This window comes from Delphinus delphis, chromosome 14 (assembly GCF_949987515.2).
Source record: "Delphinus delphis chromosome 14, mDelDel1.2, whole genome shotgun sequence".
NCBI lineage: Eukaryota > Metazoa > Chordata > Mammalia > Artiodactyla > Delphinidae > Delphinus > Delphinus delphis.
Genome location: NC_082696.1, coordinates 48,568,054 through 48,593,209, shown reverse-complemented (window position 1 = coordinate 48,593,209; position 25,156 = coordinate 48,568,054). Strand labels below are relative to the sequence as shown.

General features: G+C 43.8%; 1 protein-coding gene across 3 annotated transcripts; it reads right to left on the bottom strand.

Annotated features, from left to right (window-relative positions):
• Positions 1–3,214: 3,214 nt before the first annotated feature.
• Positions 3,215–21,595, bottom strand: DDO (D-aspartate oxidase). 3 transcript variants are annotated; one of them, XM_060030579.2, is made up of 5 exons: positions 21,173–21,221; positions 19,138–19,313; positions 14,722–14,830; positions 11,318–11,494; positions 3,215–4,588 (listed from the first exon to the last, which is right to left on the bottom strand). In XM_060030579.2, exons 2-5 carry the CDS (start codon positions 19,307–19,309, stop codon positions 4,021–4,023), a joined length of 1,026 nt encoding a protein of 341 aa, XP_059886562.1. In that variant the 5' UTR covers positions 19,310–19,313; positions 21,173–21,221; the 3' UTR covers positions 3,215–4,020. The 3 variants fall into 3 exon arrangements, with proteins under 3 accessions (XP_059886562.1, XP_059886561.1, XP_059886559.1); XM_060030578.1 differs by lacking the exon at positions 21,173–21,221 and adding an exon at positions 20,239–20,356; XM_060030576.1 differs by lacking the exons at positions 19,138–19,313; positions 21,173–21,221 and adding an exon at positions 21,367–21,595.
• Positions 21,596–25,156: the final 3,561 nt, after the last annotated feature.

Genomic DNA, 25,156 nt, shown 5'->3' with positions numbered 1-25,156 from the left:
CTTTTCCTCAGTGAATGATACCCAGAGGAAACAGGTTTCAAATGTGTTTCCATCATTCACACCCTCAAGAAGAAAGATGAGAGGAATCAAGAAAAAAATACTCTAAGTGCTACGTTCATTTCAAATATCTGACAAGTTATGAGAGTCCTGGAACATGTTTCCCAGAACTACAACTCCCAGAGGACACAGCTCCCACCATCATTTTCTTCCTTTTCTCTAAAAGCTCTTAATGGATTGAGGAAAAAAAGATAGTTCAAATATCAATTGGGTTGAATGCATGTATTCAATAAAAGGAAGAATCTATATCATTTTTTAAAATAGCCTTTCTTCTGTACAACCGTGTCCTAGTGGGCTATGGCCTTTCTGTTTAACTTTTTCTTCCTAAGCAAATAAAATCCTAGAAGTCTACATAACCTCTGTCTGCTGAAGAAGAGGTTCAGCAAAGCTGCTGTGTCCCACTGGGTCATGGCTGCAGCAGGTCCTAGCTCAGCCACAAATGTCAGACCCTTGAAAGCAGGGATTTAAGAAGGAAATCGGTTGTTCTCCATGTTATGAAAAAGTTTTTAAATGATCTGTCATAGAAAATGGGGGCCCATTCTCAGGCTTTAGCATAGTGATCTAAGACTTCAGCTTACAAAAACAGGAAATCTTTGTGGAAACAAACAAACAACAACAACCAAAAAAAGACCAGCCAAATGAGAAAAGCAATGACTATTTATTCAGAGCTTGCTATAGTAAGGGAGTTCAGCCACCGTAACTCCAAGGCAGGCAGAAGAGTGGGAAAGCTTTATAGTGACAAAAGAGAAGACTTCAGGTGTGCCCTGAATGGATGCTCTTGGCATGGGGAAGCTGTTGGCAGGCTATTAAGAAGTGGGGCATCCTGTGTGATTGGTCAGGGGTGCATATTTGGCTTTCTCTGGTTGGTCCTAAGTTGGAAACAGGACAGGAATTGGGGCAGCTGGCAGTTATTAACCAAGTACTGGCCATTTGGAACCAATTGTTCCAGAAATGATTGTTTAACTTTCTGGATTGTTACTAGAGATAGCAATGTAGCTTCTTACAAATCTGACCTATAGCAGACTGGCTCCCCTGCTGGCTACTGTAAAGAAAGAGGTTAGTTTCCCAGGCAGGTTGCTGCAGACCATGGATCAGAGTTCTTTTATATATAGTCTGGCCACTGTCCATTTGTATATTCAGCCTCTCATCTTTCAGACAGGCAGCTGACCTACAGCCAACAATGTGGTTCCCAGCATTTCTAGAGAGCCACTTTGGGAGACAGCTAATTCCTACCTACCACCTTGCCCAGGAGTGCCTAAGAACACACCTGCATATGTGAGAACATCCCTCTTAGCTCAATGCCCCAAGATGGTGAGGAAGGAAAGGGAGGCGAGTGGTTATAGAAGTGGCAGAGCCCCGTGAGTAGAGGAGTAAAACAGTGCTCATAACCTTCAGTCCCAGCTATTGGATAGAACTCTGCGGGTTATGAGTAAATACTGTTGCCAGGGCCCCACCCAACCCCCAACAAATGCTAATTTACTAGAGCAGGGCTGGGAATGATTAGTTTTTCAAACTTCCCCGGTGACTTTAATGTGCAACCCAGGTTGGCAGGTACTGATCGAAATGAATTAACCTTTAAGAGAAGGAGCAAATATTTATCAATTAGTAAAAATGAAATCAGGGCATGCCCCCGTGACCACTTTCCCAAGAAACCTCTAATCTTTCAGTCTTGTATAAAATGCAGAGTTAAATTAAACTAGAGTAATTGCTTAGACCATTGCAAATAGGCAATAGTCATAGAGTATGAACCTACCTACAGGAAATGAAAATGCTGCAGGATCTAAACTGTGGGCATAAGGAACAACTGAGTACACTTAAAACTGCTGTAACAATGACTGAAATACACCTATTCTGAAGATTTTCATTTTTAACCATTAAAAAATGTATTCCCCCTCTTCCAAATGCCATTTGTCATAACATATTATTTCTCACTGGTCATATGTAGTGAGTGCATGTGTGAGTGTGTGGATGGATGTGTGTATTTTCAGTCTATCTGAGCTTGTACATTTCTCAAATACTTTAAACAGAATTCAAAACAATTGCATTTAGGGCATATAAACTCCAAAACCTCAAAAGAATCACCCACATACTCCACACACCTGGTATCCAATTTTTATTTCTAACCATTTCTAAATTTTCCAATGTACCAATTTATCTGAATTTGATACACCACCACCCCCTGGTGGAAATCTATAGAAAAGAATCCACGCGATTTAACTTGGGAACCTTAATACTGCAAGGGATGATTAAGGTCCTTTAGTACACTGGCAATGCACACCCGCTCTTTCCATCTTTCTCTCTCCCAGCACAACATTCTCTGCAAACAAAATCATATGCAATAGGGACAGTGGGAGGGAGACGCAAGAGGGAGGAGATATGGGGATGTATGTATATGTATAGCTGATTCACTTTGTTATAAAGCAGAAACTAACACACCATTGTAAAGCAGTTATACTCCAATAAAGATGTTAAAAAAAAATCATATGCAAAAGCTCAACGAACAAAACAGCAAGAATGGACATGTGCTGGGGGCTTTCTCTTTCCCATTCTCTTTGCCAGTTCCACGTCTCCCCCCAGGATGTCTAAAATAGAACTTATCATCACTAAACATAAGCCATATCCTCCAAAAATTAAAATTACACATATTTCTTTTTTTTGACCCTCATGTATCTATTTTCATTCACCTTTTCAACGATAGCTGTACTTTTTTTTTTTTGGCCACACCACAAGGCATGGGGGACCTTAGTTCCCCAACCAGGGATCGAACCTGTGCTCCCTGCAGTGGAAGCCTGGAGTCTTAACCAATGAACCACCAGGGAAGTCCCGATAACTATAACATAAACACCATACACATTACATCTTATTAAGGCCTACTATTTAGGCCTATATTTAAATTAGAAATATTCAAACTTAGAAATTCTCCAGTCCTAGAAAATGTCAAATAAAACAGACTATTCTCATAAAAAAATAATTACATATATTTCTCCCAAGCTTCCTTACCTCAATGAATAGCATCTCCTTTACCATTCACTCAGCCAAAAACCCTCCTAAGAATTCACAATACACATGAACAGATTAAAGACCAAGTCAAGAATCCAGATTAGATTTATTAATTCAGCAATTCCCAAACTCATTTTATCATGAGATACATTTCCACTCCTCCCCAGTACCTTTTAACGACTTGCAGAAAACTCTTTGTTTATATTTTATTCAGAGTAATTGTTCCATTTTAATTAGCAAATTAGCCCTTTGGCTGCACATACTATTCAATCTTCAAAAATGCTCAGGCAAAGTCAACCATCCAACAAACCAGCTCTCAATCATTTGTGGTAGTGGAAAGTACACCCCTCAGGTGATTGACCCCAGACCGCAATTGAGTTAATGCCACATCTGTAGGCAACATCATCCCTATGTTCTACCATCAGTACCAGCTGAGAGGAAGTAGAGGTTGCCACTAGCACTAGCAGGAATCATGCTTTGTCTTCCACTAAATGGAATAAGCCTGAATTGTATATCACTGTGTAATTTTAAAGGATTATGGTGTTCACTTGACTGCAACCTATAAGCGTCATGGGCAGCTCTGCAACCAACAGTGAGTTAAGTGTTTTCCATACATTATCTCCTCCTCTGGATTTATGAGCCAAAAAAATCCCTGCAACCACGTGAATCGGCATAGATCCTTGGACACGAGATCTAAAAGAAATCTTACTTTATAGCAAGTTTTTTTTTTAACAAAAATAGAGCTTTATGCCCTATGTCATTAGTACTAGACTTAAGTCTAGTACTAAGTTAGATTAGTACTAATCTTAAGTCTACTGATACATATTGCATCATTTCTAATTTTGAAAGCAAAGCCATGTCCAATTAAACTTTCATTCAATGGAAAAGTTATTTGAATCTCTTCTGGTACTTAAATTATATTTTGATTAATAGTTTCTGGGGCCATTTGCTGTCACTTCATGCCTACAGCTTTGATTTGGGAGCAGGGGTCCTGAGGGCTTGGGCACACTCGCTCACCAGCCTGGCGGCCTCCAGAGCAGTGCCCCAGTGCATGGCTATGCCCCCACTACCGTGGCCGTAGTGATGGACGACAGGCAGCCTCCGGCTGCCCTGGGCTAAGAGCTCTTTCTCCAGCCGCACACCTGGCCTGGTGGGCCTCAAGCCCACCTTCTCCCTTATGTCACAGGCTCCATGGAGAGAGGGCTCGAGGGCACAGCATCGGGAAAGAATCCCTTTGCTAATTTCTGCATCTGGGGACAGATTCCAGTCTCCTTTTTGCCTAGTTCCACCCAGGGTTACATTGGATATACCTGGGTAAATGTATGTCAGCCCACTCCCATCTCGGATAAAATGCTTCACCCAGGGAGCCTGCACTTTGAGCACTTGACCCCTCACTGGGAAAATCTTTGGGTCTCCTGCAAGCTGCCTGCTTCCAAGGCCTGAACAGTTGACCACAATGTCGAAGGACGGGTGAAGCTCCCACAGGTCTTCTATTCTTCGGGTGAGTATCAGACCCCCACTTCCTTTTAGCCTGGGGAGAACGAGAGACCATGAAGTGAGCCATAGCAGTTTCCTGCTCAACCCCTTACAGAAGTGATGGACAGGAACTCAGAAACAAAACTGAGGAGACCATCGAATGATCAAATACCTCCAGAGCTTCCAGGGCCCAAGCAGGCCAAATTCTAGCTGACTGCCTCACATCCTTGGAAACCAGGGATTCCTAAAGTTGAACCTAACTAAATAAATACCTATTTCAAAAACTCAAAGCAAACTACCTGCTTCATCCTTTTTATGTTTAATGGAGTTCCTAAATCATTCTAGATGCTAAATAAATACCAGGTTAACCTGGTATTTTAAAAACCCCAAGCACTTTTTGTTCATGCCATTTATTTAGCACTTAAATTTACTGCCTTGGGGGCTTCCCTGGTGGCGCAGTGGTTGAGAGTCCGCCTGCCGATGCAGGGGACGCGGGTTCGTGCCCCGGTCGGGGAGGATCCCACGTGCCGCGGAGTGGCTGGGCCCGTGAGCCATGGCCGCCGAGCCTGCGTGTCCGGAGCCTGTGCTCTGCAACCGGAGAGGCCACAACAGTGAGAGGCCCGTGTACCGCAAAAATAAAAAAAAAAAAAAAAAAAAAAAATTTACTGCCTTGGACATTCTGTCTCATGTTGTTAATTAACTCTTGCATGTTCCGGTGTACTACTCTGTTCTCCCTAACCAGATGGTTGGGACAGGGCTCACATGCACTCCTCCTTATGTCTACCACAAGGATGCTAGCATAAGAGGAACACAAAATATTTGCAGCTGATGGACTAAATAACAGTTGTGGTTGCTAATGATTTTTTGGACCAAGTACATCAAGAATGAAAAGAAATGGTTTATCCAAGTTCTGTAATCTTATTTTTTAATAGTAGTAAAATACGCATAACACAAAATTCACCATTTTGACCATTTTTAAGTGTACAGTTCAATGGCATTAAGTTTAATACATTCACATTGTTTGCAACCACCATCATCATCCAACTCCAGAACTTTTTCACCTTGCAAAATGAAACTATGTACCTATTAAACAATAACTCCAGGTCCTATCATCTTATTCATAGGTCACTTGTAGAATATAGGAGACGTAATATGAGAAAAAGACTATTGGCGGCTCTCTACACCAGGGTGCAGGTTGAATGCCTGTGTGCAAGGTACTGCTTAGAGGCAAAGTGCCCTTCCTCAGGATTGACAAAGGAGTTGGGAGACAGAGTGTAAATATTTGGCAGAATGAAGCAAGTTCCAAATGAGAGGTGATGTAGAATTGGAAAGCATGGGTTTAGGTCCCAGTTGCCTCACATTAGCTTAGCTTTGAGGTCTGGGCCAGCTCACCTCTTGTCTCTGACCCTCAGTTTCCTCACCTGTGTTATGGGGATGACACCTCCCTTGCCTGTTTCAGAGATGGCTGTGAAGTTCAAGTTCAAGTGAAATAATAGGCATGACAGTGGTTCACAAGATGTGAGCACAACAAATTCTAGGGGACTGATATCAATAAATTATAAATTTCTCAAGGGGAGAGACTACGTCTTATGCTTCTCACTACACCTATGACCCAGCTCAATGCCCAATACCTAGTGGACTTGACATGAGTGTTGGCCAATACTGAAGACAATATGAAATCCTAGTTTGGGTATATGATGATTAACTCTATGTTTTGGCCTGACTGGGCCATGGGGTACCCAGATATTTAGCCAAACATTCTTCTGGGTGTTTCTGTGAGGGTATTTTTGGATGCAATGAACACATAAATTGGTAGACTGAGTAAAGTAGATTGCCCTCCTTCACGTGGGTCTCATCCAACTGGTTGAAGGCCTGAACAGAACAAAAAGGCTGACCTTCCTCCTGCCAGACTGCCTTCAAACTGGGATATCAGCTTTTTCCTGTCTTCAGACTCAGACTAAAACATTCGCTCTTCCTGGGTCTGAAGTTTGCCAGCCTTCAGACTGGAATTACAGCCTTGGCTCTCCTAGGTCTCCAGCTTGCCAACTCACCGTGCAGATCCTAGGACATGTCAGCCTCCATAACTGTGTGAACCAATTCCTTATATTAAATCTCTTTATATATATATATTTTTTTCTTTTGGTTCTGTTTCTCTAGAGAACCCTAAAAGCTAGAGAGTGGCACCACATTGGCATCCTTGCTTCAAACCTGAAGCAGGGTACTTTATTAACAGCAATCAGAAAATTAACAATTTTTAGTCCATTTGTCTGAAGAAAAGGAGAAAAAGAAGAAAACTAACTGAAAATCTCAGTTGGCAAATAATGCTATGCATAGAGATTCAGGGGGAAAATCCACTGTTTATTCCTAGTGACACTTAATGTAGCTATACTTAAAATATCATAGTTAGAATTTTTAAAATGCATTTTAGGTTTACAAAGCAACTAAATCTCTCTCTCTCTCTCTGTCTCTCTCTGTCTCTCTCACCATATAATTTTAACCCGATAATTTTAACCTCATCTGATGACCATACTGCTCACTCGTTCTGCTGCAATGCATGTTCTAATAAAATAAACTGTATTCTATTTCCCACTTCTCGGAAGATCCATCTCTGCCTTGTCCACTGCACGAACTTATTTTAATCGGTCTAAGCCCTGTTCAGTCACAGAGCAGCTTCTGTTCCCTTTGGGGAGGAGGTGTGGATGAGGCCTGGGGTTTCTATGGGCAGAGTGGTCCGGAGGGGAGCAGCCGTGCACCCTTAGTCAGTCCAGCAGGTGGGGTTCCCCTCTTCCACTGCCTTAGGGCAGCAATTGGAGCCCCAGTGGAAGCCCCCAAGGCCATTGCACCACAGCCAGCCTCCATCTATTCCCTACTAACCTTGTTGCCATCCTCAGAAAAAGATAGGACATCCCTGGTGGTGCAGTGGTTAAAAATATGCCTGCCAATGCAGGGAACATGGGTTCGAGCCCTGGTCCAGGAAGATCCCACATGCTGCGGAGCAGCTAAGCCCATGCATCACAACTAATGAGCCTGTGCTCTAGAGCCCGCGAGCCACAACTACTGAAGACTATGCGCCTACAGCCCGTGCTCTGCAGCAAGAGAAGCCACCACAATGAGAAGCCCGCACACCACAACGAAAAGTAGCCCCCACTCGCCGCAACTAGAGAAAGCCCAGGCGCAGCAACAAAGACCCAACACAGCCAAAAGTAAATAAATAAATAAATTGAAAAAAAAAATAAACACCATCATTTTCCACTTTCCTGGCTAGTGCCCTCCTGCCTCATCCTTGTGTAACCAGGAAGAAAGTGGGGAGTTCATATTAGACCTGTGTCTAAGGCCAACTTTTGCCCATGCCTCCTCTGGTTAAGGGCCAGGGGCCAATGCTGGGAGTAGGAGGAACTCTCTAGGGGCCTGGAAAAGGAAGGCTGTGCTCTGGTGGGCACGGGGTGTGTTGGGCATGGGGGAGCAGGGGTCTACTGTGCACAGGAAGGGACCTTTGCAAGTTGGACATTTGTTAGGCAGGGATGACCTGTCACATGCCTGATGTACAATCCATATTTCTGTCCAACTGTCGAGGGAGTAGCATAGGCACTGCTGTGAGTCAGGCCAAGTAGGAGAACAGAAGCTATAGGAGACAAGAGTCTGGGACCCTGCAGGGAAAGTAACAGAGAGGACTCATTAGATGAGTGGGAAGGAAAGTGCAGGGAGAGAAGCTCAGTGTGGTTAGTGCTGTGCTCAGTGCAGGGCCCTTATCAGGGCCACAGAATAAGGCGTGGCCTGCTGGAAAGAAGGCAACGCACCAACGTTACAGGGCCCCCAGCACCGAAATGGGGCATGCCGCTTTCTGAATGTCTCCCAAGGCAGGACCATCCTGCTCCAGTCGGGATGATTTATTTAGGTAGGATGCCTGGTGAAGAGACAGGCTCAGTTGACTTATTGCCTCTGTGATTCATTTCCTGGAAGGGCAAGTACAAAGCAGCAGAATATAACTCCACTGGCCAAAGATATAAAACATGATCTGCATGGCTGATTAACCCTCAGGGGGTTTTGTTTATTTGTTTGTTCTGGGTATTATTGGATTTTTTTTTTTTTTGAGAAGCGGATGATTCTTTCTGTTCTTTGAAAAATGCTAACGATCTACTTTGTGGTTATAAACTTTTTTTTTCTTTCCTGGAAATTAATATTATTTCAGAAGGATAGAGCTCAAATTGAAGGCATTGTTATGCGGCTTGCTAAGTAAAATGCCTGTTTTTGAGTCAGAACGCTGCAGGCTGAACACTCACACTGTGTAGAAGGGGCGTAGGAGGCAACATAACAGACCCTGGGTGTGAGGAACAAGCAGGGATTGTATGGCTCCCCAGCTGGGTCATCCGAGGTGGAAAGTGGGTGGCAGCCTACAGAGGGAGCCCCAGGGGTCCCACGCTCTCACCACCATGCTGCCTGGCCTCCCACCTGGCCTGAAGTCCTTGCTCTGAGAGGGTTGCCTTGGGCTTAAAGGAGTCCCAGCCCTACAAAGCCTTCCTCAGAAGTAAAGGGAACGGGTGACCCTCTTCCTCCCCCACATTGGCCTTCTGGTCAGGTGCCAGGGCCTGAGGGAAGGGGGGCTGACCAATCTTACAGAGAGGAGGCCCCTGCATACTGTCTGTGCAGGCCCCTCACTGGGGGTTAAGAGGAAGCACGAAGTATCAGGGACCTAGGGGGGTACCAAAGCAGGAGGTGGGGCGGGGGTGGGACAGCTAGGAAGGGGGTCTCCTCGTGGCTTCCCTGCAACAGTGTGTACTGTGTGTACTGTCTGTCTGAGGCACACATGTCCCCACCCACTGTCATGGTGGACACGTATATCAAACAAATGGACCTAAAAAGTCCTCCCCGGGACTCTATGGGGACAAAAGCAGCCCCTCAGACCTCTTCTCCTTGACTCTGTCACCTAAAAACAGACAGGAAACAGCATGCTCCAAGGCATGACTCCAGCTGGCTGGTCATCAGGCCCGATGGTGTTGCACCCGGGAGGTGGCTCCCACTGGCACAAAGTACCACTCGCTCAGGGTTATTTTAAGTAAAGTAAAACGCTGACAGCAGGCTTCCAACTAATGAGAGAAAATCAAGACTTTTCCCAGGCCTTCATCCCACAATTAGAGATTAGGCTCGAAAATAAGGTTATTATGGAAATAAGGGGCCTGTTTTCTAGAAGGTGATATTTGAACACATTGTTCAGGTAATATATGTTCTCGTGTGAAACTGGCTGAGGGTGGCCCAAAATAAATATGTGTATATTTACAACAGAGCTCTCCCACTTATGGCTTGCCTAATAATTTCCCCTTATCTGAATTTTATTAAGATATATGATACCCCAACTACATATCAATAGCATTAGCAATTCCAATGTTCTTTTTCCAGGCATTTTTATAATATAAAGACAAAAATGCAACACCACACAACATTGCCACTCAGAAAAGATGGTGATGCCCTGAAACTGGAATGTTGGCTGATGGGTAACTCCATCACACGATGGCTCAAATGTTCATTTATCAGCTGATATACAGTGGTTTAAATCTGGCATACAAACAGGGGTTTATGGGCCAGCGACAAGGCACAAAAGTGTAGGTTTTATGAAACTGGCACTTTAAGAAGAAAAAAGTCCCATATAAATTGCTAAGAGATAAAAGTGAAAAGAGCACTTATAAAGCTACAAAAATATATCATGGTGCTCCCAGCATGTGCCTAACAGACTTAGGTTCCTTCCTCTGCACTCCCAATCCACCTTCATAAATTTGTATTTAACCCTCATCACATGTGTTACTGTAATTGTTAATTAACATGTATATCAATGTGCACACACATATATACACCATCATCCCCAAATAGACTATGAATTCCTTAAGAAAATTGATCATATTTTATCCTTCATTTTTGACTAGCTTCTAGCACAGTGCTAGGTATACATAGAAGTTCAACAAAGAATTAGGGAATTAATTAATTATTCCAATTAATTATCCTATCTCCTACATCTGGGACCAAGCCATTGCTGCCACTGCTTACCTGAAGTCACTTTTCCAACATTTACCCAATAATTTGCATTGTTCCTATTCATCTACCAAATATACAGACTTGGGGATTGAAAGGGCCAAAGTTTCACAACCTTCAACATGCTTGCAATTTCAAGATGAAACTAAAGAGAGATTTATTGATGTGTCTTAAATAAAAATACCCTTGATGTGTTTCCTAACCAACTGGAAACAGAAAGTCCTGAAAACCAAGCCAAAATGCAAGTTCATGAAATTTGGGGCTGAACTTGGTAAGGAAGCAATTACCTAATTTAGATAAGCCCTCACTTTTAAAGTTCTTGCTCATAACAAAATAAAATAGTGGGGTTATTTTCTTTTTCACTAATGAGAAAAAAATTCAAAAATAACTTATAATAAGCCTAAGATTCTCGAAAGAACTAGAGTAAATCATATCATTTTACAGCTGGAAGCATATTCTCCAAACATCTCACTTTACGGATGAGCAAAGTAAGATACTGTTTCAATGAGGGGGTCTTACTGGTGCGGAGAGAAGGACCAAATCGTGCATCAAGGTGCACAGTGAGGCAGAAGATGGACGTGTTACTAACTTGGGTATGACTCACTCCTTGTGGCACAGTGTCTTCAGAATGTTGTACAAAGCCCTAGCCACTAATGAACAGCAAGACACAGCGCACAAGAGCTCTGAGGAGCCACAGAGAAGCTATGAAGTTATTTATGGGTGTGACAGACAAAGAAAGCAGCAAAGAGCCACTTCAACTGACCTTTTCTCCAACCACGGGAGGTAGACAGGGCCTTCACATTTGAGTGTAGTAAAAGCCTGACCGAACACATGTTGGGGGAATTTCTTCAGCTCATCCTCAGTCATCTTTCGAAATCCCAGCACCACATCAGCCCAGAATGGCACTTCCTCAGTAGGAATGCTCCGAAATATCTGCCAACTCAAACACATAAAGTGGAAAAATTTCCTGAAGTTCTATGAAATTTCTAGTGAACTCCATGTTACATTCTCTAAAGCATTTTTAAAACACACTTCTTATACCCATACAGAGAAAGAAATTATTCTTCAATTCTCTCAGGTTCAGATAACTCAGTAGCTAAATTTAAAATGTTCATGGCGGGGGTGGGGGGTGCGGCATTGGAATAAGACATTTAAAAAGTTGTGTGCCTTTTAAAGATTGAATTTAACTCTCTTTTTCTAAAAAGCTCTTGCCCAGATTTTCTTTATTTACTTATGATGATGCATTTTTGAGGAAAGATTTTTCTGTTTTGCATAATGCTTTACATAAAGTGTAAGTAAACCATCAAAAGTTTAACGGTTCGCCTCAATTCTGAACAAAATATCTAAGTTAGAAGAAGCAACGGTGGTGGTGCAGGAGACAGGGCTGTGAATTATGAATTAAGTTGTAGATCATCACGTTACATTCTTGATAAGAGAAGCCAGGAGTTGTCAGGACAAGCCCTGTTATCGTTCAGTCATGGCTGGGGCTGATGAGGCTAGAAAGATATTAGTTGTTAACAAGAAGCTTATAACTTTGCTATCAATAGCTGCTAGGCACATGTTTGGATTTATAAGTATCGGGCTCTTTACATCAATAGGAATAAATGTTGCAAAGCATGGCTGCTCTAAAGTAGCAAGGGAAGTCATTTGAGTGCTATACATGGTTGCTAATGCTATGGTAATTAATGTACTGGAATTTATATCTCTAAGTAATTCATTCTATACGGTTCCTGTGGAAGGTATAAATGTTGTTTGCTGCAGGTCTCTACAACAGGCCCTCTTGCTGTCTCATGCTGCACACTATCCCTGGGCTAGATTGTCCTCTTCCCTGTCTTCACCATCATACTATAGGCCAAACACTCAGAAGACTCTATCTCCTCTTCTCTCTCCTGAGCTCCAAAACCAGATCCAGACCCATGTTGCCTACTCTCTACTGGAGAAGTCTACCCCCATGTCTCAGACATTTACCCCATGCCCACTGCTCTTTCCCTCCCCCTTTCCCCATCCACCCAGGTGCTAACTCCAGAAACCAGAGAATCATCCTTGACCTTCTCTCCACTCTCACCCACTACATGCCATCAATTATCAAGTCCCATCTAATTTCCTCATAAGCATTTCTCAAATCCATCTGTTCTCTATGCCCACTATCAACACCTAATCTATCCCACCATCATCTCTCTTTCCACAAATCTGTTCTCCACACTGCAGACAGAATGTTTTTGAAATGCAAATATGATCAGTTACTTCACTGTGTAAATCCCTCAATGGATTTCCATTACCCTAGGCGTTTTTCAGTCCCTCCAACACACCAGAGTCACCCTAGATTCAGGTCTATACATGTACTATTGCTTCTACCTGAATGCTGCCTCCTCTGCCCTGGACCCTATCTCTGTCCCCTTCACCTCTACAGGGTCAGCAGACTAACCTACACTCATGTGGATGGTCTCCACTGAAACATCACTTTTTTTCTGAGTGGCTTCTCATAACTTACCAGAACAAGTTTATTCTCCAGATAAATGCTTCCATAGCACCCTGTACTCTTCCCTTGGTGACTCATGTCTCATATGTAACTCATTAGATTTAGGACATTCCCTACAGAACATAAGCTACATGAGGGCAGGACCATGTCTGTCTTTCCTAAAAAGTCACTCAACACATATTTATTGAGCATCTACTTTGTGCCAAGCAATATGTACTAAGTTGCTCATTTCTATTTCCCTAATTCCTAGAAGAGTACCTGATACTGGTGAATGCTGAGTAAATTGTTTTGAAGGAATAAGTAGATGAATAAAGTTTATACTTATGCCAAGGTGCATAGGACATTTGTGCCCTTATCTTCACTTGACTGATTCAAATGCTTTTTGGAAGCAAGTGGGATAAAAATCATTCATATGAGGAAAATAAATAACTCTTTTTTAGAATGGCTTAAAGTACATTCCTTTTAATATCCTCAATAGTGGCAAAGTCTTGCTCTTGAAAGGACATTTGAATCTTGGACACAACTGTTTCCAAAAATTACTGAGAGCTGATGTTTGTGAATTAGACTGGGTCATGCTGGGTTTGGACAAAAACAAAGTGTGACCATAAATCAATGACAACGATGTTTCTATGTGGCTTATCAACTGGCTCTGGAGACAGTTACAGTTTCAATCCATCTTCAGAAGGTAGAGAAGTAAAGCTGCTCCTTTGGGTAGGGACTTTGAGAAATTAGTGATATCAATAGCGTTTGGTGTTTGTGATGGTGAGGGAGAGCAAGAAGCGGAATAGAGTAGAAATCTGCCTGATGCAGGTACGTTCACCAGCAGAAAATGTCAGCAGACAGCCTGAACTCAAAAGAGGAGACAGGACATTTTTTTTTTAAACAGCACAAAAGATGCAGTGGTTTTGAGAACTTAGTAAAAGGCAGACATCCCTCTGTTTTTCAGAAGGCTGTAGGGCATAGTTGTGTTATCACATAGAATAACACAGACAATGTATGTGTTATGTCATAACTTAGAAGTGACAGTATGGTTAGTGATTTCTGTCTGAGAAGATTTAGAAAGGTATTGTCATATTTTAAGTGCCAGTTTGTGTTAGAAATGTTTAATATTTTAAACTCTTTTATTTAATTTTGCATTTCTTCGGAAATTGGATGTGAAAAATCAAATGAAGCTTGCTAACCATTTCAGAAATATTTTTTCCCAAATGGCACTTTAAAAGGTAACTTTAGTGACTATAATAGTTGCTTTTTTGGAACACTTCATTCTCCATGGACACCAAATAAGAAAGATGTGCCTGTGCCTTGGGCCTCTGTACCCATTCCCATATCAATCACACCTGTTTGCTTTCCATCAGCACCCCCCCATCAGCCCCATATAACCCAAACTCAGTGTTTACCAGCTATATATATTTTTAGCCATATTTGTAAATCACTGCATATTCCCTGAGGAAACTCAAAATAGCATTTGTGATGAGAAACTATAATGGTTGTTTATTGTTTAAAAGTCTAATGCTATAACTTGTCTTTCTTGAGTTCTTTGGAGTAAAGCCTAAAATGTTCTTCTAAATCCTCCTACATCTAGTTCAGCACTCTGCTCATAGCAGGTACTCAGTGATATTTTCTGTTGAACTCTAAAGTCTGTTAAGATCACTCTAAATTCTAAAATAACTTCAGATTTCCTCTCTTACCCAGACACCAGGAGAACACCAGCATCTTCAGCTTCTGCAGAATTGGCAATTGCAAACAGGTGATCAAAAGTCTCTTTAAACCACTGCTTCTGCTTGTGAATGGGTGTGTCTGTGATGGTGGAGAAAAGCAAAGCAGAACAGAAAGGAAAATAATGACAATGATTATCTTCAGAGAAGCTCCTTCCTACAAACTGGGAAAAACTAAAGAGGCAGGGAGGAACATTTAGATAAAGTACCGCATTGTGGCGGAGGATCAGTCAGCCACCAGAGTTTTGAATGTTGACACTTGCTGTCAGGGTCGGTTCATATAATTATTAATCAACAGAGGGGAAATCAACCGATGAGGGAAAAATCTAACATATGGGCCAGCTGGAAAGGGCGTATTGGCCTTTGGCACTAGGCATATTTCAGAGGTCCTTGAAAGGTCCATAACCAATCTGAGCCAAGTTAGCCAATCTGGCTGAGGCATCCAGCTGGCCACACAGTCGAGATGATAGGAGAAAGAACCCAGGGCCTCTTTCCTGAGGGCTGAAAACATGGCAGGAGATAAGGGGAGATCTGTGGGGCCCAGATCAACCAGGTCGAAGAACAGACTGAATGTCAGTGGGAAGCCAAGATTGCTCACCCTTCTGATACAAGGAAACAAGTCCTGCATTGTGGAACTGAGCTCCCTACAGCCCCATCCACGGCTGCCATTACCTCCATTCCCCTCCATTCCATGGAATCATAGACCAGCTTGGAGTAGCATTCCTGGGGTCACCAGGGGTGTGCCGGGACCACACCTCTCTGTCAGAGTCCTGTGGAACAGTGCCCCCTATCTCCCAGGCATCCCTGCCTGTGTACAGGAGATTGGATCTGGACATAGCTCTGGAAGGGTTCCAGGCCTGCCAGGGAGAAAATACGGGTCAGGGTTCAAGCCCCAAAATAATAGTGTCCAGTGTAGGCACAGAGAGCAAGCATGACACAGAAGCACTGACAAATCCAACTGTGGATGAAGTATTTGGCCGTCTGATCCCTGTGGGAAGGTCATGAGAAAGAGTCCAGGGTCAGGCCAGGGACTGGGGAACAGTAATCCTGAGGGGCTGCTATAGGGGGAGACACAGAGGAGATGGGGGAACTGAGCAGAGAGGATACTGGGTCAGCTTTGCTTGGAGAGATGTCTCTAGAGCTCACGGTAGAGACGAAAAGCCCCTGGAGGCATCCTGCTTCCAGGTGAATGAGGGCATTTCAGTAGCAGGTTTTAAAGCAATTCACTTGCTCAGGAGCCAGTAAATATTTCTTTAGTAGTGGATCTGTGCTGTTGTCTTTAAACATATGCCCGTGTGAACTCAACACTCCCAAAATTGCAGACTGGGTCTACTGGTTTACAAATAAGGAGGAAATAAATAATAAACTGGAGAGAACTAAATTAGACCTCATATGGATTATACCCCAACAATCTAAGACAGTGTACGAGGCTGTATTGAAATGCACACCCCTGTTCCCACTCCAAACCTTAAAAAACAAAATAGTGACTGCTATTCACATACTGCAAAAGTCACCCCAAAAGAATAGACAATTCCAGTTCAACAGTGGGTAAAGCAAGCCTGGGACCTAATTCATGTTCAAGTGCTGGTAAAAGAAAACTGTAGCCAGAGTAGCGGTAATAACAATAGCAAGTGCTGACATAGCACTTACTACGTCTAGGCACTGTTCTAAGTGCTTTACATGTATTAACTCATTTAATCCTCACAACAAACCTATGGGACAGTATAGTCCCCATATGGTATTGACATTTATGGGCACAGAAGATTTTCATCACTGGGGCTGGTCTGAAAGAAGCCCAGAGAGAAAACCAAAGTCTATCTAGCAGCACCAGAGAGAAAGACCCTGATCCAGGGGCCCCAATCACCCAGCCAAAGGGTGAGCTGGGCCTCAGGGGCCTGAATGAACTCTCAGGTGAGTCTCCTTATTTGAAGATGATTCCATGACTGTCAGGCAGCCTTCTCACCATTCACCTGGGCCTGATGCATACAAGGGGATGCCTGGGAGATGGACACAAGGACTCTGGTCACAAGAAAGGTGTCCAGTGTGAACTAGCATTCTGCACACACACCAGGCTCCTGTGCTTGTTTCCTGCAAGGCAGCTCCCAAGAGGTACACTAGCATCACGGGTGCTGACAAAGCCAATTTCCTGGATTGCAATAGTGAGGCGACTGCCCTTCCCACTCTGGCAGAAAATGGGTTTATCCTCTGTTAGGTGAAGCAGGGGGTGTCTCTGGACTAGGAAAACACCAAGTGCAGGCAAAGGCAGGAATACCCTAGTGAAAACAAGAGCGTTAAGGAAACATGTGCAAACCACATGCTAAGACCTCAGACCTCTTCTCCCCCTCCTTCTAGAATGCTGCCAGCCAGGCCTTCACCCACCCTAGCCAGGGGACTGGAAGCCTCTTCTCTGGGAAACATGACTTGCCCAAGAAGAAAGACTTAAATATAATGACATCAGAGGTTCTCCAACCAAACAGCACTCCCATCTCACTCCAGTGAGCCTCAAGGCAACGAGCCCTACGCAAGGACCCAGAAACTCCCATCAGCTGTTTAGGATCCTGTTCTTAAAGGTCAACAGACAGGTAAAGATGGCCAGACCACATGGCCAAGGAAAACCTGTAACATGAAAAACGAGCACATCAAATAAAAAAACACAACTTGGAGACAACAGAAGCTATGCAGGGAGGAAAAACTTTTAAGACTATTACTAGTGTCTTCAGAAAGATAAGACATTGCAGCCACAGAACACAAATAGTATAACAAAGGGAAATTCAGAGAATAAAAATGATCTTTGGAATATTAAAAATGCTACGGTAGAAATAATAAATCCAACAGCAAGGCAAAAAGAAAAAATTGAGAAAATCTCCCAGAAAGTAAAATAGAAAGAGAAAAAGATAGAAATAGGAAGGGGAAAAAATTGAGCCAATGGGAGGACTCATCCAGGAAGCCCAGCAAAACAGCAATTCTGGATAGAAAGGCAGAGACGGCAGGAGGGAGGAATCGGCAGTTGGGTAACTCAGAGATTGTATCTTGAACTGGAGACATGAGTTTCCAGATTAAATAGGCAGGGCAATTTTCAAAGTCCAGATTGCTGTTTTTTTGTAATAACATAAGCATTTGACTGCTTAAACTATGTCCATGTATAACTTTGATACAAAAATAAAAACTAAAATTAAAGGGGAAAAAGGAGAATGGAAATGAGGAAGTGAAGACACTGAGTATAAACTTCATTAGCTGCAAAGTGATTTTGTTTCCTATTTAATGCTATTTCCTCCTCTTCCCATTTCGTATGACGAATACAGAATGGAAAGGACGCATGAAAGTGTTTTTAAAAATCAATGCATTGGGACTTCCCTGGTGGTGCAGTGGTTAAGAATCCGCCTGCCAATGCAGGGGACACAGGTTCAAGCCCTGGTCTGGGAAGATCCCACATGCCACGGAGCAACTAAGCCCGTGCACCACAACTACTGAGACTGCACTCTAGAACCCTCGACCCACAACTACTGAGCCCACGTGCTACAATTACTGAAGCCTGGGCACCTGGAGCCCGTGCTCCGCAACAAGAGAAACCACCGCAATGAGAAGCCTGCACAATGCAACAAAGAGTAGCCCCTGCTGGTGGCAACTAGAGAAAGCCCACGCACAGCAACGAAGACCCAACGCAGCCAAAAATAAATAAATAAACTAATTAATTAATTTTTTAAAAAAATCAATGCATTTTTAGTCCTGAATACATATTGACTGATTGTTTTTAAACTGGCTTAGAAGTGAGGATAATGTTAGTCCCATTACAAGTATTTTCTGACTTGATGGTCACTACTGGTATCAGTAGAAAGACTTCGAGTTACCAGTTACCAACTGTGGTAGCCATTGGTGCTGTTTACCAAATACTCTGGCTGTCTACCTTCTGGGAGCCTTATAGAATTGCACTTCCTGGCCTCCTTCTGAAGGGTGGGAGCATGTGACTAGCACTAGCCAATGAGCTGTCACCAGAAGTGATGAATGTTGCTTCCTGACCATGAACCTTTAATTGCTAAGGCAAGACCCCTCAGGGCTCTCAATCCCCAGCTACAGGTACTGACCGCATTCAAGGCTCTGGCTGCTTCATCAGCTTAGACCCCTGAGTGATGAACAGAACCCTTGCTGATGCTCAATCAACATACAGCATGAGCAAGAAATAAACCTTTGCTTTTTAAGCTGCTAAGATTTGAAGGTTCTTTCTGTCTTGCTGCATAACTGAGCCTTTCCTAACAGATGAACCAACAAGATGTCAAAAGTGCACATTACACTTACGTGAACATCCAGCTGTCTTCGTCAACAGAATTCCACCAACGTCATTCTATCTAACGTCCATCATATCTGACAGAGGAGCAGAAATCTCTTTCTCACCTGGATAAACAGGAGGAATAAGCATTCCAGCTGCCACATCACTCGTGGTCTCGGGACTGAACTGCTCTGAAATGACTGTAATGGAGCATCGCGGGACTAGTTTGGAAATGCACACAGCAGTGGAGAGTCCCATCACACCAGCTCCCACAGTTGCAATCCGTACTGTACCCATGGGCCTGTGAGGAGGCACAGTGTGAGCTACAAACCTTGTTTCAAGAGTTATTCCGTCCAGTACAAAGCTTGGCCCTGAAGGTTCTTTCCTTAGGTCCACAGCCTCTCCAAATACGACCTTTCTTGCCGGCATTTCTCATGGGATAAAGGGAGCTCCCTGTAAGCCCTCTTTCCATTAAATGTCAGGGTACGGACAACAAGGTCTCCATGGAGTTTAGACATTAGTCCCAAACCTGGGACTAAGTTGCCTTTAGAACAAAGGACAGCTGAGTAAGTCTGCCCTTGGGGGTGGATTTCTACTCATTTCATTCCTAAACCCTTTTCCCTGTGGACACGGCCTAGGGAAGGTTGGTGAAATAAGCGAGGGGGACAAGAGCAGCAGAGCTGCTGCATCTGCTCCCAGAAACCTCCTGAGGAGCAGCCATGGAGAGGGCACGACCCAGACCCTGGGGCAATTTAGAACTCAGCTGTTACTGTTTACAAACTGCTTTTTAATTATAACAATGTGATGCAAAGTCCGAACAACGGAACTCAGCATCTCTCCTGCTCTTCACTCTAACTGGAAACCCACTCCTCCCACAAAAACCTCTGTCCTGAAACCCCATCCTCTGAGAGCAGGCTTTCCAGGTAAGGAGCTTGGATTCCTTCGTGGACTCAAGTTCTGATTCCGTAACCTGGGGAGCTAGCCATGGTCTCCTCGCCTCCACTCCCTCATCTGTAAACCAGGCCGGGTGAATTCTTTATTAGATCCTGCGGGTGGTAAATAACAGAGATGCACTGAGGTTGTCTTGTAAAGGGGGCTTCTTCTGAGAGTGCATAGGGAAATGCAGGAGACAGACATCCAGGGGTCTGGGCTGGGCATCCTGAGACCGGCACCCAGGGTGGAAACCAGAGGGTTGATGAGGGTTCAACACTCTCCCACCGCCTCACCTCTGAGCACCAGGAGTCCACTGAGCCCTCTCCACCGTCAGCTCCCGTGTTCCCCCAAGCTTCCCTGCTTATCTTTCCACTTCTGGTTCCAGCTAACTTCCCCTAATAGGTCTCAGGTGGAAACTCCAGAGAGAGAAAATGCAATTAGTCCAACTGGTCGTCACCAGCCCTATTACACAAAGCTCTAGCCCCAGCCCAGCTTGTTGGGCTGACAGAGCCTATAAATCTGCCCTTGGCACAGGTGTCCTTCCTTGTCCAGTCAGCAATAGCCAGGGCATCAGGTCATGTGGTACAAAACACGGCCACCTGCACGTAAAATTCATCTTTTCTCAGGAGGGAGTGGCGTGGTTCGCTCCACTGTGAGTACAGCAAAGGCAGTCAGCGCTCACTTCCATCTCTGAAGGTCTCTGGCACTGAGATATTGTAAAGTCTTCCAAAGTGGTTTAGTGTGTGTTATTTCCATTTCTCAAGCAGTATACAGTTTCCTCAGCCATAATTTTATCTGACTGCTCCCCAGTGGGCTGGCTAGCTGAGAAGGAACAGGATTGCCAGGGCAGAGGGAAGAGAAGGGAAGGGTCCAGGGCAAGGAGCAGACCAGTGGATGGGGGGCAAGCTTGAGGAGCGTAGTCCTGTGCGTGGCCCCTAGAGGTAGAAAGCAGACACCTATCCCCTTACCGGCTTTCCTATTTCACAAGGCCTCCCCTTCCCAGCAACTTTCTCAAAATAGCTTGAATAAATTAAGTTGAAAGGGAAAGTAACCTGTGGCTGAGAATAGCCAGCTACCAGGGAAGAGAAAAGTGACCCAGCAAAGGGGGTACATTCTGGTCCAGTGACCTGTGAATCTCTGTCACCTGATCCCCCTTAGACACATCCCCCAAACTCGTGGAGTAGGTCCAGAACCACCCCTGAGCGGAAAGCAGGAGCATTCAAGTACCTGTCTCTGAAAAGGCAGCCTTGGAACCCACCGAAGGCTCTGGCACCAAAACTTGTTTTCCCAGTGAGTGGTTGGTCTAGTGCCCTAAGAGACAGAAGAAGCAAAACTGCTTCCCATTGGCGGATTTATTAAGGACATTCCCTCTAATCTTAATCTCCATTGGCCCACACGCCTCTGTCTCTGTCACTTATTACCCTGGAGAAAGGAGCGATTGACCTCATCTCGTCCGTGGAGCTGCAGCTCTGCTGATCCCCTGGAAGCCGGTCCGTGCTTGGCAGCCCTCGCTTCTCTTCCTGGTTTACAAACCCTCTGTCTTGCCACAAATCTGGGATTTCTCCAACTGATTTGTAAGCGTGGTAAATAAGGGGTGAACCTGTCCAACTTCCAGCACGTTCCATCCAGAAGCAGACGCGTTTTCCTCATTTGGCTGCCCCGAGTTAGCGGCCCTCTCTTGGTGCCTGGCCTGCTGAGTCAGCTGATGGGGGTGGGAGTGGGGTTGGGTGAGGGCAGAATAATGTTGTTGATCACTAAGATGATGACCTGATTGCAGCTGGAAAAAATGATTCAGGAATTAATCTAGGATAAGAATCAAATGATTCTTTAGCCCACGTATTCAAATATTTGCTGAGTGTCCACTGTGTGGTAGACACTTTACAGTCAGTGAGTCTGTTTATAGGGAAGCAGTTTGAAGTATCAGAATAATGATATAATATTGTAACTAATATGTATTTAACATTAACCCTGTGCCAGACACATTCATGATACCATGTAACACAATCACCCTATGAGGTAGGTACTGTTATTATTATTCCCACTCTATAGATGAGCAAATTGAGGCTCCAAAAGACTAAGGACAGGCCCAAAGGCTCTTAAGTGGCAAAGTTTCATCTGAGTGTTAGATTCCAAGGCTCAAAGTCTTAACTAAAGCACGTACTTTGGTGTCAGGAGACCTGTCTGTTTTACTTTGAACAAGTCACCTTGCTTCTGAGTTTCAGTTTCCCCATTTGAAAATTGGAAATGAACTAATTTTGTGAGCACCTGCTGAATTAAGATGTGTAAAATTCCTTCTACAAATAACAAATGCTGGAGAGGGTGTGGAAAAAGAAGAACCCTTTTACACTGTTCGTGGGAATGTAAACTGGTACAGCCACTATGGAGAACGGTATGGAGGTTCCTCAGAAAACTAAAAATAGAATTACCATATGATTCAGCAATCCCACTCCTGGGCATATACCCAGACAAAACTATAATTTGAAAAGATGCATGCACCCCATGTTCATAGCAGCACTATTTACAATAGCCAGGTCATGGAAGCAACCTAAATGCCCATCGACAGATGAATGGATAAAGATGTGGTATATATACACAATGGAATATTACTCAGCCATAAAAAAGAATGAAATAGCACCATTTGCAGCAACATGGATGGTCCTAGAGATTATCATACTAAGCGAAGTAAGTCAGAAAGAGAAAGACAAATACCATATGAAACCACTTATATGTGGAACCTAAAATGTGACACAAATGAACTTATCTAAGAAACAGAAATAGACTCACAGACATAGAGAACAGACTTGTGGTTGCCAAGGTGCTGAAGTCCAGGAGTTGATGTGATCTCCCTGAGACTGCAGGTGAGCTCAGCTTCACACTCCTCTCCAACAGTTTTTCAGGAACTTTTTACTTTGGGCTCTGGAGGTCCCCAGAGGCTCACCTGTGCAGTGTGTTGGGGTCCTCCCTGCCCACCAGCCCCTCCTGCTCTGCTCTCCATGGGCGTCAATGGCTCGAGACATGTTAGCCTTGCTGGTGTGTTAGTTTGCCAGTACATCAAGGGCCTCAAGCCAATGGAACTTGAATAGCCTCTTCAGAGGTTATTGAGGAAGCAAGGCTCATGGGACCAGGGATTCAGCAGTGTATGGCTGCAGGTTGGGGCAGGGAAGCATGGGAGGGGTGAGTTCAGGGAGATTCGAGTCTGTGATACATTGGCTTAGCTCCGACTTGGGACACAAAAGTAGAGCAGAGTTTATAATTGAACACTTTCTTCCTTATAAAATAAGACTTTTAAGACTTACCTGTACAGGGACTTCCCTGGTGGTCCAGTGGTTAAGAATCCACCTTCCAATGCAGGGGACGCATGTTTGATCCCTGGTCAGGGAACTAAGATCCCACATGCCACGGGGCAACTAAGCCCACGCACCACAACTACTGAGCCTGCATGCTCTGGAGCCCGCACACCTCAACCATAGATCCCACATGCCACAACTAAGACCCTACACAGCCAAATAAATAAATAAATATTAAAAAAAAAAAAAAGACTTACCTGTACATCCAAGAAAATCTCTAACGTTTGGTCCCTGATGGGATAGGTGGGCACAGGGAGAGGCAGGGAATGAAGGAAGAAGATGAAGTTACTTAGGGAACAAGAAGCTGTCAGTATATACTGGTACAGTGTGGGCTTCAGAGATAAAATGAGCAGCCATTACTGACCCTTGGCAAATTCAGATAAGACATGAACACCCACAACTCCCAGACACTCTGTTGGGGGGAGATACCACAGACTGGTTTCCGCAGTCAGAATTCACAATCTTAAACAAGAAAATATTCCTCTTCACCACCACAAGAATTTATGTACCCCCTTCGCATAATGCCATTTTACAGAATGAACCCTTTGTATTGAGTATGTGGTAAGTATTTGATAGGAGTGATCAAAAGGGGACAGGTCAGCCCCTCAGAACTGACTGTTCAATTGAATATGTTTGGAGAGTATATTTTTAATATGAACTTATACCTAACAACATAGCTATTAACAGAGATTCAGGGGGTGGGGGGAGGAGGACAGATTCAGTTTTTATGGGATCTGAAGTTATACAGGTTTAAGCCCTCTTTTGTGTGTGTGTGTGTATATATATATATATATATATATATACACACAAAATCATGAAAGAACAAAATGTCTGTAACCACTTTGATGTCATCTGACAGGGGATATCTTACAGAAGGAAAACAGAGTAGAAAGAGGTAGTGGTCTTAACTGATTGCAGTGAATAGATCTTACTTTTGCAAATTTTTTTTACAAAATTTACCAAGATTTATAACCAAATAAACCAATTGCTAAGGTCTTTCTCAAGAGCCCGTGCAAGTGAGGGAAGTGAGTCTGAAGTTTGTGCCTCATTAGCTTCACAGTAAGTCTTCCCTGCAGCTATTATGGGCCAAAACTATCACCAGAACAATCTAAATTGCAGAGTCCTCAAGGGAGAAACATATGTTGTAGGACACAATCAAATTGGACAGAGACAGCATGATGGGCTCCAAATGCCAGCTGGCCAAGACCAAGACTGGACAGGACGGCTGCCACACTCTCCTTGACTGCATGGTGGAATCGTATAAAGTGCATGGAGAAACAGCATGGTACAGTATCTGGGTTGTGCAGGGTGGCACTAAATGATGTAGATATAGTATCTCATCTTTTCAGTCCTGTGAGCGACATTTTATTATGATCCTGAATTTTCAAATGAGGAGACTGAGGTAAAGAGAGGTTGATTCGCCCAAGTGAGAAGGCTGATAGCCAGGTTTTTTGTTTGTTTGTTTGAATCCACGTGCTTCCACTGCCCCTCACACTTCATTGCCTGTTGAGGTCAAGTTGATGTATGGTCCACAGTTAAACAGAACTGGTAACAAGGTCATCTGCCTGAAGTTTACCTACTTGTATGTGGGTTGTTTTCTGAGCTTTCCAATGTGGTGGTAAAGCACTCCTTGAAATGTTTACAACCAGAGACGGGTTTGATGTGCTACGTATGACTAGCTTCCAACTATTATAGATATACAACATCACTGTTTTTCAAGTATAAAATCAGAAAGCTGTGCATACTAAGAAATGCTAGAGGAACAAAGTATGTTTGGTTTCCTGTATGACATATCTGTGAATTGTTATGCTGTAAAGCCCAATTTTTCTCCCAATAAAGTGGGTTTTTTTTCCTTTTGAGTTAA

Excerpts from the sequence above, each read along its gene's own strand:
- DDO (XM_060030576.1), bottom strand. The coding sequence starts at position 21,595 with ATGAGGAAAACGCGTCTGCTTCTGGATGGAACGTGCTGGAAGTTGGAC. Across the intron at positions 11,495-14,721 it reads GGTGTTCTCCTGGTGTCTGG|TTGGCAGATATTTCGGAGCA; the intron begins GTAAGAGAGGAA and ends TATGTGTTTGAG. Across the intron at positions 4,589-11,317 it reads CTCCCGTGGTTGGAGAAAAG|GCTAAAAGGAAGTGGGGGTC; the intron begins GTCAGTTGAAGT and ends CGTTCTCCCCAG.